At 37.3% G+C, this 14652-nt stretch overlaps 1 protein-coding gene across 1 annotated transcript in view; it reads right to left on the reverse strand.

Annotated features, from left to right (window-relative positions):
* WWOX (WW domain containing oxidoreductase) overlaps positions 1-14652 on the reverse strand; it is a 485627-nt gene that overhangs the window by 455789 nt on the left and 15186 nt on the right. The window contains exon 5 of the mRNA XM_027893942.1: positions 8096-8202. Within this exon, the coding sequence (XP_027749743.1) occupies positions 8096-8202 (107 nt within the window). The remainder of the gene's footprint in view (positions 1-8095; positions 8203-14652) is intronic.

Consider the following 14652-nt stretch of genomic DNA (forward strand, 5'->3'; position numbering starts at 1 on the left):
CACTGCAGAGGCAAAAGAGGACCAATAACATAATTACAAGCCGGTGCCTGTGCAGTCGGAGTTAATGCCGTGATTTGACATTGCAAGGCTATCCTGCTCCCCCGAGCCCTGCTGGAGACAGGGTTCACTCTAATTGGTTCCAAAGCACAACCCACCACCAGCAAGCCTCCTCCAGCCCAGGAATGGTAATTTCCACACGACCGTAAATAGTGTTTGCAAACAATACAAACACGGTAATAAGAGGCTAGGTGGGTAATTAATGTGGTTACAAAGCAGCTTATTTGCATTTTTATTTAAAACTGCCTTCTTTAAAAAGCTGCTCAGATTCCTTTTTGCCAAAGGAGCCTTGGTTAAGGAATAGAGCAGTAATTACTCTCTTTAGGGGTTCTTTTATACATCCTTTAGGGAATTAGAATGAAAAGATAAGCAGAATTATAAAGGGAATCATGTAAAATATGAAATGCACTATAAACACTTAGTACTGTATTTACCATAAGCTAAGCTTGTCTTCTTCATTAATGGAATATATTACAAGCTTATGTTACAATCAGATTAATTGTGAAGATGGTTTTTTAAAAAAAAAAAAATTATATCCAGACACTTTAATTCCTCCTCTCCTCTCCCAGAAATGACAAGCAGAAATCCAGTGACAGCAGAACTCACTTTATGTAAGAACACATCTACCCAGGCTCTAGTAAATAAGTTTTCAACGTCAACAACACTAAATAGTTATGGAAGAAAAAGATTCTGACAGAAGAAGGTTCGGGGAAAGGCCAAACCCACGTCACACTAAACAGATACGATTTCAGAGAAAACCCAAACTTTGAACCCTACAAGCTGCAATCGAGTCAATGTACAAAGCCTACTCTTTTTTTTTTTTAAAGACAGACCTCTCCAGACAGGCAGGTGATATTGTTGAGCACACAGTGTCTCCTAGTGCCGTTTAATTGAAGACTAAGCATGAAGTGCAGTTTTTAAAGGGGTTATCCTGAGGTCTCTTGCTGTTTGGGGGTTGTCTCAAATTTTTTTTTTTTTTTTTTTTTTTTTTTTGTTAAAAAGCTCAAACTGCATTTAAGTAGTATTATTATAAAGCTTTAGGCATGGTGGGGATTTTGTGACTCACATTTCCAGATTAAGAACAGCAGGGCTGTGCTAAAGAAACAAATTACCAAAAAGATCACTTCAACACTTCTAAAATTCTGCTGACTGGAGGAAAAAATTAAGGAATGGTAAGATGTTGTGACTTCTTTCAAAATTACATTTTAGATTTATATATATGTGTGTAACAGATACTGGGAGGTGAATAGAATGATGAGAGCAGAAGTAATTTAGTCGATTCAAAAGCCAACGTTGTCTTTACTGGAGGAAATCATCACAAATTGTCTTACTGGCTTAAAAACCTTCCAATCTCACAGCTATGAGAGGGCTCTGATGGTTTCTATCAGCTGTGTGCAGCATTATGGATTCACACACACCTGGGTGCTGCCAGGTTTGGGGCACATCTGGATTTAGGGGGTTGTTCCTGGATTTGGGCAATGCTATCAGATCTAGGGGGTTAGATGAGGTTTGGGGGTGCCCCTGGGTTGAAAGCTCCATCATAATAAACAATAAAACCCCATCAGTTTGATGTATCTGTACAGTAACAGTGCAGAGCTCACAAAGATGAGAACATAAGTATCAAACAGCTCAGCTGCAGCCAATGCATCAACTCCAAGTAAATTATATCAGTATTCAGAAGGATGCCCAACCCTCAAAGTTAGGGGCTTAACACATCTGCTGTATAATTCAGACTCTGTTTTACAGTGGTTTCATTACTAACCATAAAAAACTGTAACAGTGGAACTGTATAAACAAAGTGAACAGTGTTTTTACGGTAAAACATGAATGTAATATAAATATTTGCCTTTCCCTTTTCTCAGCATCTGTAATGAAATTAAATTCATGCCATATGTTTATAGTGTACAGGAAAAAAAAAAGATCTCAACAATCCATCCATGTAAATGTTGATTAAACTGTTAAATGTTTTTAACTTCATGTGGGTTTTTTTTTTTAAGCATCTGTATTTGGAAAACAGCTTTGCAGCACATATCACTCTCTTAAGGTGCCTCAACTGAGCAAATTACTCACAGAAACTTACTGAATTCTTAAACATTATGGTCAAAATCTGGTCATACTTTCACACTGGTCTCAAAGAGTTGTTACTAGCACCAGGGTTGGGTAATGCTTATACTGTCAATTCACTGCAAATAACATAGGGTCTGATTCTACTGCAATTAGTCAATTAAAAGATTCCTTCATTTCAGAACCATCTGGATCACACCCTTAAAAAGCAAAAAAAGCAGGGGCAATAATGCTTTAGCTGGAGTGTCTACAGCTGCAAGTGAGACAAGTTGACACAGAATTTTTTTTATCGTATTACCAGTTCAATTAATACAAGATAATTCCTGTGGGCAAGGCCTTTTCCCCCACAGCAAGGTTTGGATAACTACTTTTGTCTTGATTCTTCAGCATGGGCACTCCTCATGCACTGGAAAATGAAATATGTCTATATATTGCAGGTATATTACACTGTGATGGCATGTGAGCCAGTAACACATAGTTTTAGAATACCTTGCTTTGAAACAAGACAATTCTTTGTTATCAAATCACAACAGAATATTGGAAGTAAAATTCTCACAGAAATGCACGGGCTTTACTGGCGGGAAATTCTGAAATAATTCCTATTTTGAAGAGGTTATTTTTTTAAGAGCTTTCATTTAGCACCACTTCGAAACTCTCTAATTCTGTACTAACAGTCTGTGGCTTCATTCAGTATTTGCTACACCTCCAAAGCCACCTTCTACACATTCTTCATCTTTTTCCATAAAAGAAAACCTGTCACTAACCGTGATGAGATGTCCTCCTGGAATCATCCACCCAAGTTAATTCCAAAAACAATTCATTGTGCAGGTTCTCACGTAGTGTGGAAATTACGTATTAACAGCCTGACTGATGTACAGGAAGAGCTCACAAAACTAACACCAAAGAGACAGAAAAGGAAATTTTACCTTCTGTATCAAGATTAGCATCCATTAGTATCAAGTGACTACGGCAGAAGAATATTGTGCAAATCTATCCTGTATTAGACACTTATAAACTAAAAATTGTAAACCAAGGACAGCGGCGGAGACAAAACACTACGGGGGAAATCAGTCCCCCTCCCTCGAGGGGGAAACACACAGAGCCAAAACACGAAAACTGTTGCCCATGGTCTGTATAAACATGCCCAGTTTGCTCCTCATCCTTCTGTGCTTTACAAGATTACAACTGGAATACAAAGACTTACTTGTCAGGTTTCAATTTCATTCAGTTACTTAATCAGCAAGAATATAAATCACTCCTTAGGCGAAGAATACTTTGGGGGAAAGGAATACAGCAAGGAGTCACGTTTGTTTTGTTGCTTTTCTTTTCTCTCTTCCCTTGTCACCTCTCTACCTTGTAAGTTTCTACTTGAAAAGAAAACCCAAATTTTCTTTTCACAGTGTTATTTCTAATCTTTAATGTCGCTGTAGGTTTAACACTGAGGAAGAATTACAAAAGAAACATTATACTTTTTATGAAATATTAAACTTACAATTTGTCTTTTAATATCTACTTCAAAGACTATTTGACGGGAATAAATAAATGAGAGCTCCTTGGCAAGAAAAGCTGTGATTTATGAAATATTTTATTCATTCATATTCTTAAGTATTTTCTTGAGAATACCACTAACATCTGGAGCTGTGCAGTCTTATCCAAACATTCTGCTCATACTCAATTAGAAAATTATATCAATAATAATGTAAAATAAATTACCTAGCTTCTCTTCCTGGGAGCATAGATTTCCATGTTTGTCAGAGCAACTATGTGTACAAACAGCACTGTAGTGTTTTTCATTAAGCCTCAAAGTCAATTAAGCTACGAATTGGAACAATCATTCCTCCTTTGCGAAGTATTGATATTTTTTTTCTTGGCTGCTTTCAGGCCTTTTCACTACTCAAGGAGAGATTTATGTTTGACAATTTCTTTCTGATTAAAATGAATCATAACTCTGGAATTCTAATTTCCTCTTTTCTGAGCAAGAAATTATCAAACAGTTTTAAATTGATATTGAACGTCATCGGGCATGAACATTCATTTTCGAGAGAGATCAAACGTAAAGCTATACTGATCTCTCTTTTTATCTGCTGCTTTTACAAGCTTTTTCTTCCTTTCTCTGTCTGTATGTATATATGTGTATAAAGCATTACATTGTACCAATATAACCCACCATACCTCTCCATAAAAGTTATATTTGACAGACCAGTTAGACTAGCTAGAACTTATAACAATCCTTTACACAAGGCAATTACCCTTTATTTGCAATATTAGCAAAATTCTGCTGTAGCTTAGAAAGAAAATAAGTGGAATACTGCAGGTTGCAAGCAAATGTCAGTTATCTAAAGTAATTAGCAAGTTTATACGGGTAATCCCTACTCAAACGGCTCAAATTCTCTACAAAACAGCTCTTCAGGCATAAATTGTTATAAACAAAGTTTTCTAGATTTGTCTCCAACAGCCAGTGAAGATCAGTTTGAATTTGCTTATTAAACATAATGGCAGCTAATCTGAAAAAAATCTCATTTTCTCCCATTATTCCCGCTGCTCTCTCTAAATCTTAACAATTGGATTTTCCCAAGCCATTTAGCCGTCCCATTTTCTCTTTATAAACTTGATTTTCAGCTTTCATTACAAGCAGATTGAAACCGGGGTTTTTTTGTTGTTTTTTTTTTTTTCTTTTCTGCCTAACAACTTGTTCAGGAGTACAACAGGCCCAGAGCAGAGCGGGGTTTCTGCAGGCACTCAGTTTATGGCACTCCAGACAGGGATGTCACACACACACAGACTCGCTAAGGGAACAAGCTGGGTGGTTTTCCTAAGCGCTGTACTTTATTTAGTACGTTAAATTAAATTAGTACAGTAAATTAAAGTACACGCACTGGACTTTATTTTTAAATGCCGCATTACAGCGGGTTTGATTTGGGTTGGGTTTGGTTTTGTCGTGGTTTGGCAAAGGTTGTGGTTGGCTTTTTAAGAATTACATTTTTTTTTACATATATATTTCGGGTTTTAGTTAACACAGACCAACAATTAGATAATTGTATCAAAATTTGAAGTAGTAAGTTGTTCCACACTTTTAAATACTTTGTCTTCTTGCAAAGTGCATGGAACTCTATTGTGCATCAGACAGAAAAGAATGAAAAAGGAAGTATTCTGTGTCCAACATTTAAACCTTGACTACTAAAGGATAGTGTCCCACAGAAAAGTCAGCATAGGATGCACGTTACTCTGGATGATATACATGTTTTAATAGAAATACCAATTTTATTACCATCACAGTAGTAAAGCTCCACACTTATGATGGGTAAACACACTGGAACCCCTTTTGGCAATGGTTTTTTCTTGGTGTTTTGTTTTTGGTTTTGTGGTTTTTTTGTTTGTTTGTTTTTTTGGTGGGGTTTTTTTTTGTTTGGTTGTTTTTTTGTTTTTTTAATAAGAGGACATTTCATGTAAATTAGAAGAACATGGGGTTTGGGAACCGAGCTGAAGAGTAGGAACATATTTATCAAATTTGCACTCCTCAAATTACTGAGGAATGGGGTATTTATAGTGCAGCTCAGAGACTTAATCTCAGAGATTTACAGGAAAACATAAAACAAGTAGGTAGCGCTATTGCTTCCAAAAATGAACATGGGGGCTTTGTAAAGCTGCACCTAAACAGATGTATTTTGAAAAAAAAAAAAATGATTACAAATTGAAAAGTAAATCTATTTCCTTTTGATAATTTCACTTTCCCTAGAAAGAACACAAAATGCTGTGGGTACTTTGCAGTTCTTCACAGCAGAACAGTTGCAGCTACATATTGAGAATTCATCTGAACCATATGCAGAGGTTGTTGACATTTTTACTTAAGCTCTTTCATTCCACGAAAAATTTTCAATTAACAACTTCCTGGTCTGTAGTTAAACCTATAAGCTGAAAATTAATATTTTACATCAATATTTTAATATTAGAAGGAAATCAATCAAATTAATCTTTGTCTCTTTGTTTTCAGTAACTGACTTTGGGGCAGGTTTTTGTGTTTGTTTTCCTCAAGATTGCTTACAATTTGATGTAAATTTTAAGCATCTTGTAATTCATCAACTAATTCTCTCCTGGTTACACACTCCAAGTAATTAAAGTTCAGTAATAACTTATTCTTTCTGCTCCAGCACCTGCATTTCATTTGTTTATTTTCCCAGAGTCATAAATCTGAGGGACTGTCAAAGTGCCATAATATTAGTGCAATAATCAAAGTTAATTAGTCCCTCTCAATAAACAACAACAAAGCCATTACAAAGACTCACTGAAGGTTTTCCAGCTACCAGTTTCCAGATGAGACTCTTTTTCTGAACAATTAGACTTTGAAAACTGTTAGTAAATAAATTTTGTGTTTCTGAAGTAATTTCACCTTCAGTGATCTTCATTCAACTGACAGTTCACTAACTTGTGGTGAGATAATACAGGTATTAAGAAAAGTATTCCTGAACTCCCATTGCCTTCCAAGTGCTTGGAGATATATGATCAGAATGAAGGGGGCAATGGGATATTTTTCAAAAAAAAGTTACTCACTACTGCCTTATTTTAGTTATATAAAACCCATATATACAGCCATATTTAGCTGGACTGGGACTATTAAATTCAAACAACGTGATATCACTAAATCCAGTTCCGTTGAAAGAGAGCAGACAAATGAGCTTTAAGCAAACACACATTACACTCCCCTCTGTTGGAATCCTCTTGGAATTCCATGCTGTTGAAAAAAAAAAAAAAAAAAAAAAAAAAAAAAAAAAAACAAGCAAAAAGGAGCTTCGCAATGGGAAGTACTGAAGCAGAAAGGAACACATTTTTCACTCCCAATCCTTTACTGTAAATCATTAATATCATCTGGGCAAGAGAAAAAGGCCTAAATCCAAAGACTGTTTCTTCATGAAACCTACAGTCACAAAAATCAGCAGCATTATAAAGCATCAACCATTTGGAAATACTTGTAAATAAGCACAGTTTGGTTTTGCAATAAACTTTTAATAAATATTATAATTATCTGTAGACTGCTTATGTGTAAATATTAATACTACTGAGAGCTCTCCCATGTCATCTGGGAGCAGTTGAAATACTTTAAGGGCTCGGGAAATAAAACTAAAACATCATCACTAGTTTCAGCTGGAAAGAAATAAAAATTCAAGAATTTGACCCTGAGATCTTTTATTTAGTAAAGTTTCACTAGATTAACTCCTGGAATTCAGCACTCCCAGCAAGCTCACACAAAAGTAGCCTGCAATCCTTACTAGCAAGTAAATGATTGTGGGAGGAATAAATTAAGAACACTGAATATATTTTAATAACAACCTTGGAAGATCATCAAAAAAAGGGTATCAGGGAAAGTTGAGAGTCAAAGAGCAACAAGGGAATAGATGGGACTGAAGTGCTTGTATTTGTGTGACAAAATAGAAGAAAATTGAGGGCAGGAAGAACCTGGAAGGAAAAAAACCACTGAGACAGACAGGGCTGCTGGGCCTGATGGACTGGGACAGAAAATGAGGGAAACACTCGTGTGTTTTAAAAGCGTAAGAATGACCTTCTGAAATCTCTCACTGTAGGCAAACTATGGGCAAAACAGTGGCTGTCTCTAATATTTGACCGTGTCCATCCTCCTTCCCCCTTAGTTATGCACACTTTGGTCCTGGAAATGTCCTTTCCCACAGACAACACCTCAGTGGTCCTTCCAAACATTCCTGTCCTTACATAGCACCCGTGGGTAACATGGGTGACAGCACATCAAGCCTCGCAGTCCAACACGCTCCCAGGAAACAAAAAAAAAACCTCCATCACCAACACGCCAGTGACCAAGCAGGATGCTGCACAGCAAGACAAATGCCTTCTCCTTCAGATTCTTGTGTGGCAAGGCCACATCTATTCACCTGCTCGCAATGCACAAAAGGTTTTCACGTCTTGGAAAGCGCAGCTCGGCGTTGGGACACTCTGCACATCCACTTACCCACTCCCCAAGGATGCGCTGCACGGCGTCGCTGCCCCTCGACAGGCTCCTGCAGGCCAGGATCACGTATGCCCCGTGCAAGGCAAGAGACTTGGCAGTTTCAAAACCTAAGATTAAAACATTTTCCCGGTCAGAAATAGATCCCGGCGACAACACGAGAGCTGTAAAATTCCCGAGAAGGGGAGTCGTGCAATCGTTTCTTCCCCGTTCTGAATTTGGATGCTTCGTTTCTCCTTTCTAAAAAGAGCCTTCGAATTTTCAGGACTGAAATGTTACATATTTGGGCTGTACTCAATGGTATCACTGGCTGTCCATCTCCATGTACAACTGTGACAACAACAGAAATTGCCAGCCAGCTGGGAGGGGCATAACTTAGCTTAAAGAATTCAATTAGACAAGCTTAAACTAGAAAACGAAGGATCAAACTGGAACGCCCAACAATTTGTGTACGTGAAGAAGTCAAAGAGAAGAGGTATTTGTTTTAACTTTATGACATTTATAGCATGTTCACGACTTCCTGTTAAAAACTGTTTACCAAAAAGCCTATTAAGATGGGCTGTCTCACTTCCAAAACACCCTGAAGCAACAAAATCCAGTTACAGCACAAGACATAACTTACATTATAGAAACAACAGACACCAAGACAAATTTACAGCATTTTCTGAAATTACATACTTACGGTATTTAAGTCCAAGCAATTTTCTTGTATCTCTTTTAAAGCCATTCACTGCACCAAGCAACTTTAATTACCTGGGTAATTCATTGCATGCACATGAATTCAGCTGCAGCATATGCAAAGATTTTCCCTCTTCCTAGTTCCACTTTAAGCATATTTAACTAGAATTTTTCATGTAACTAACAGAAGACATACCAGGGTACTATTAGCTTTTATGCTTCTTGCACAAAAATACACTTACTTTGACTAGCTTACTGGATTATTAAAAACTACTTGGGATGCCTGGCAACAGTTTTGCTGCTGTTACACAAAGATCCAGAGCTGATGGCCAAGTTACTCAGCAAAGCATGATGATGTTTTGCCAACTCTACCCCATGTCACACAGTGCAAAATAATAAAGTCCATGCCATTCACTGTTAGAGTTAATAACTTCATTCTCATTATAAACTAAGTTACATGCTGTGAACTTGGTTCATTTTATTATCATCTTGACCCTGCAAACTCGGAGATCAGTGTTAAGCACTTCTCTTTAGGTCATGCTCACTCTTTTCTGAGCTTCCAAAGCACGATTCTTCACCCTTAGACTTGTTCTGGATCTTTAAACAAAATCACGTGCTAAAAAAAACCTTCCATTCAAATACTGCCACAATGCAACTCCCAACTGACATATCTAAAGTAGGAATTTTGGAGCACCCTCAGTATCCAAGTCATGTCACAGCTTTAGCTCTTTGGTGCTGCAAAAATTAGTGTTTCTTTGGTCCCTCAGTGTCAAAAAAAACTTAAACAGCTGGGGAAAGGCTTCTAGCAGGACAGAAAACGTTTTCTACCAGATTCACTGTCTTTAATTAAGTTGATCAACATTTGTTCTTCAGCAAAATGTAGCTATATTTTCAATACACAGTAAATCTTAAAGCCTTACACATGGATTGAGTAAAGTACAAAGCTATTTAAGCTCTATAAATACAAATCTTACCTCCCTATAAAAACTACCACTGAATCACAATCCACATTGAATGTGGTTTCATAAACCTAAGTTAAACCACAAAGATCATAAACACCCAAACAGTAAAACATACCAACAACAACAACAAAAAAATCACAGTATGGTTTAATAGGAAGAGAAACCCAAATAGCTATGTAAAGGGCATGCAAAATCAAGGAACCAGAGCAGCCTTAATTCTTCCCACAAAAGTAACTCTGTGCACTTGAAAAGACTTTTTTAAATAAAAACTTCACTTAATCTGAGACTGACACCACTTAAGTGACACAAGAAAGGATATCAGCAGTGAAGATTTTAGTTTCTTTTCCAGGAAACAAATTGTATCCTCCAGGGGTGAATCTTCCCTGTACCACAGTGCTGGGGTGTTGCAGTTGCAGAGCTATTTAACCCAGGTCAAGCAGACAGTCTGCCAACAAGTTATATGCTAGCAGTGGGCTTTTTTTAAAGTAGGAAAAACTACACAAGAAAAAACAGAATAGGATTATAGACTTGAGCACCAAGGACAGCCAATTACAAAGAATTAAACAGATACTTCCCCCAAATGTGACAGAAGAACAACATGCTTAAATAACATCCACTCTGGAAAAGCAATCACTGTATTGTATGGAGTATTTAAAAACCCTATTTTGAGCAAATGTTTTATAAAACTAATTTCAAGCGATTGCCCTGGAAATCTCAAGTTTGTGCTGAGATCAACTACTCTTGCTGCTGGTGCTCAAGCTGAACGAGCTCTAATCTGACACTCAGAAGTGAAAATCCTGTTTAAGAATAAGACATACATGAGGATAAACATTATGGTACAGCTCTACATCACCAGCTAACCCAAAGGACGGGGAGCAGAACTAACAAGAGAGCTACAAGCACATGGGATTTGCTAGAGACATTTAAAACCCTTCAGCCCTTTCTTACAGCCTGCTTTTCACAAAGACTCAGAAATTAGCACTCAGTTTTATTCTTCATTTTCTAGGATGACTGTTCAATACTCCTCACATTCTTGGCTATCTGCAGTCTACTGCTATCACCGGATTTTGGGGCAGATTTTCAGCTGATGGTCTCAATTAAGAAGCTGTTAGCATCGCTCAATTAATGCCTGCTACACTGTGTCAACATACACCAGATGAGTACATGGCTCTGTCAAATGGTGCCACCTCCTCTATAAAACAGAGAAAAGGATTCACTGAGTGGAAAAGTAATTCAGTGATTTCTTGTTTAAATAGACAGCATACAGTCCAACGATCACTGGGGGACATTTTGCAACGGATTTGCATCAGGCATTTACACGTTTTAAAACATTCCTTTATTTCAAATACAAGCAAGTTTGAAAACACAAGAAGAAATTCAAAAAACATTTAAGACATTAGGAAGTTTTCTTCAGCTTCCCTACCTTCTCCCAAACACTCTGGGATACCTTGGATCTGCCATTAGCAACGTATTTGAAACACAGTGATGCTGTCTTTCTTTGCAACAGCTTTGTATTCCATGGAGAAGCCTACAGGGTTTGCTCACACTTGGATCCTTCAGGATTGGTCCTTGTTTTCCCTCCATCGATGGAAGAGCTCTGGAGGCCCCAAGATTCACGTGTGCTCAAGGATTGATTTAAAGCCCAGCCTTCCTCGAGCCCTACATGACAGGCAGCTTAAATATGAACTAAACGGCAGTCTGGAAGAAAAGCTTCTTCCCTGCCACTGCAGTAAACATTGTAAGATCAGCTAAAGTGAACACAAGTGCTCTGTGGAATTGCAAAAGTACAGCTCTGTGTGTGTTGCTTATTTCTGGCCTTTCACACACTGCTGGCTTTCTTATGGACTGTACAACAGCACAAACCAACTCGGATTTTGTAAGCACGAGCATGTTGTCTCACTAAAAGTGTGTGTTACAGTCACAGCTGTGTTCAAGTTTCTCTTTTTCACCCCACTACACTGTTCTCAAACTTTCTGAATTGCAGCAAACATCTACTGGGTTCTTATAAATAGACAAATTTGCAGAGTGAACTGAATTCATTTTCAGAATACATTTCAGGGTTTGGAAATGTTGCACTAAGTGTCTTCTGATTTTTGGGGCCCAAGAGAACTATATATAAATTGAAATCTATTGATATCTATCTCCTAGATATCACTAGATTTCTTTAAACTTGGAAGACCCAAACACCAGTGACAGTGAATGTCCTTGTATGACAGTGTGATGCCAGTCACATGCAAAAGATCACATCTGACACGCTCAGACCTTTCAGAGCCCAAAAAGCACCATGCATTCCACATCAGGGCTCCTTGGCCACATCCACTCTGCTTCAATATGGGTATTTAGAATAAAACCTTAAGAGACACATTATTCAAGTTGCTCCAAATGAAAGTTTTCAAGCAAGTAGAGCACCAAGCTATTTTTTAAAAAAAAAGACTCAATTTAAAATGAGCGATTCCCATGAAATGCTAATGCTGCCTTTGTTTCTGTGTGTTTGCAGCCACATGGCAATGACACATACTGATATTTTTCATTGAAAAGTGCGATGTTATACGAAAGATACATCCTGCCTCTCCCTTTGTGTGTAAATTGGACAAACGTGTTTTTCTTGGAGTCACGAACCACAGGAAAAGCCAACCAAAACGAACCAGGGTGACTAATGCATTGGTTCTGTTTTCCATCTAACCAATTCAAAAATATGCACTCCTTACACTTCTTCGCAATACACTGCTCTGGGCAAGGAAAAGTTATTCTTACCAGTAAGTGCATTGCTGCTGTCACTGATAAAACCCAAAATATTTTGTTTCCTCCGGAGGGAGCGCGACACAAAACAAATATTTAAAAACAGCCTTAAGTTAATGGGATTATAAATATCTGTTGCTTTGTTGTTCCTGTAAAAAATTAAAAACGCATCATTTGAGGGAAAGAAAGCTAAATTCATGACTGGAGGTGCTGCCAGCAAGAAAAAAAAACCTCCAGCACTGTGGCTATGTCAGGCAAAACTATTACAAACACACCAACCACTCAATGTCTGCCCATAAAACACAGGGAGATACCACTCAGAATAACTGTGGTTTTCAGCTAAGTTAATAGTCTTAAAACAGCTTAATGAAAACATAAGGGGAGACAAAGTCAAAAATTGAAATTCAATGCTGAACTGCACAGATCATCCTAATCAAGATTTGGTTTTTTTTTTCCCACTTGCCAAGTCACGTAAATACAAACAGGTAAATCATTTGGCTTTATCGTTTAATGTTTAAGGACAGTTTATTAAGGAGTTTATTTTTCTGTTTGCATACAATTTTTCCACTGCAACAGATAATTTATCACGAGGGCAAAGAGACATCTGGATACGCAGCAACTCAGCACACACAACTTCAGATTTTCTAGACAAAAACAACCTTTCCACCTAAAAGTGCATCTAAATGTACTATCCCCAAGTCAAGTCGAGTTACATAGATTTGAAAAGAAACCCAAGATGATAGCAACTTTGTCTCAAAACTTTGGTGAATTAGAACTCATTTTGGTGTGAATGTAGTCCTTATTTTAGTTAGAATCCTAAATTATTCAGAATTACATATGCTTATATTCATAAGGGATAAAAAAATATTTTGTTGGACTACAGTTATGTTAACACACTACTTCTATTTTTATTGCAAAATAAACACTTCTTAATTCAACATTTCACTGAAATCTAGAGTGGCAGAAAACAACAAATCTGCCCACAATGTAAGTCAACATCAAACCAGCATCACAATAAAATCTAGATCAGGACTGAGTAGTCAAATTTTGACATGATATTTAGGGCACTCCATTTCTCAGTTAGTAATCATCCCTGAATGTTTAGTCACTATGGGACAAGTGACCCTTCTTTTGTTTATTTGTTTAAATAAAGCCAGTCTATTTATAAATACCATTACTTGAATACATTATTAAGGAAATAAATAACATTTTTGTGCAGGCTTCTGCAGTTTCATCGTTATTTTATAGCAAAGCTGAGCTAAAGAGAGGCAGTGGCATCAAAACTAGCAAGAGTCACACACACAAATCATTGAGGATTTACCCCACATCAGCAGCAAGTATCAAAGTCCAACAATAAAGAGACTTCAGTTTCCAGCTAATCCACACACTCCTGGAAGGTTTGTGTGCTGGAAAAACGCCAGACTTAAGAGCATTCGTAACAGAATATAAAAAGTCTGATCAGATATGCAGTATAAATAGATTTTGAAAGCTGTTTTGAGGGCTGGGATTTTTGCCTCCCCCTCCCTTTTTTTTTTTTTCCAACTCCTTTCCAAAATTTTGGGGCTTTTTTCCTCCCTTGTTGTTGCTATTCTTAACACACCTTCTTAGACAAGCTTACTCAAGTGACTGGAAAAAAGCCTAGAGAATTTAAAATTTATCTTTGTGTCTCCTGGCCTTTTTTTTTTTTCTTTTTAATCAGGTATTTTTTAAAAAGTCCCAAGTTCAGAGAAATGGGGTTGGCAAACTCTCCCTCTCTAAAGTTGCTCTTTGCATCAGCAGCAGCTTCAGGCAACTCAACAGTTTTTCCCACCAAAGCAAAAATGGAGAAAAAAAAAAAAGCCAGAAATTGTCTAGTTTCTTTTCAAGTACACTTCTGTTCCTCTGTAAGCCAAGACTATCATAGGTTTCTGTACTGCTGAGCTGAGCCCTAATTAAACACAATAAAAAAAATTAGTTGCATGTTTTGAATCTCCTTTTGGCAAGTACAACAGTGCAATGTTAATAAAAGAAGTAAATTCAATAAAGAGGAATACTTCATCCAAGGCAGAATAATTAAAAGACATACTGTGCTGTCAGCTAAAGTGCTAGATCCTCCTAGCTTTAATCTCAAAGTCATTTCATGAGAAATGCTCAGCGTTATGTAAAGATACAGAGAAAGTACTACAACATAAACTGGACCAA

This window comes from Empidonax traillii, unplaced genomic scaffold (genome assembly GCF_003031625.1).
Source record: "Empidonax traillii isolate 1590-97213 ecotype Southwest subspecies unplaced genomic scaffold, ASM303162v1 scaffold413:size1348891, whole genome shotgun sequence".
NCBI classification, from domain to species: domain Eukaryota; kingdom Metazoa; phylum Chordata; class Aves; order Passeriformes; family Tyrannidae; genus Empidonax; species Empidonax traillii.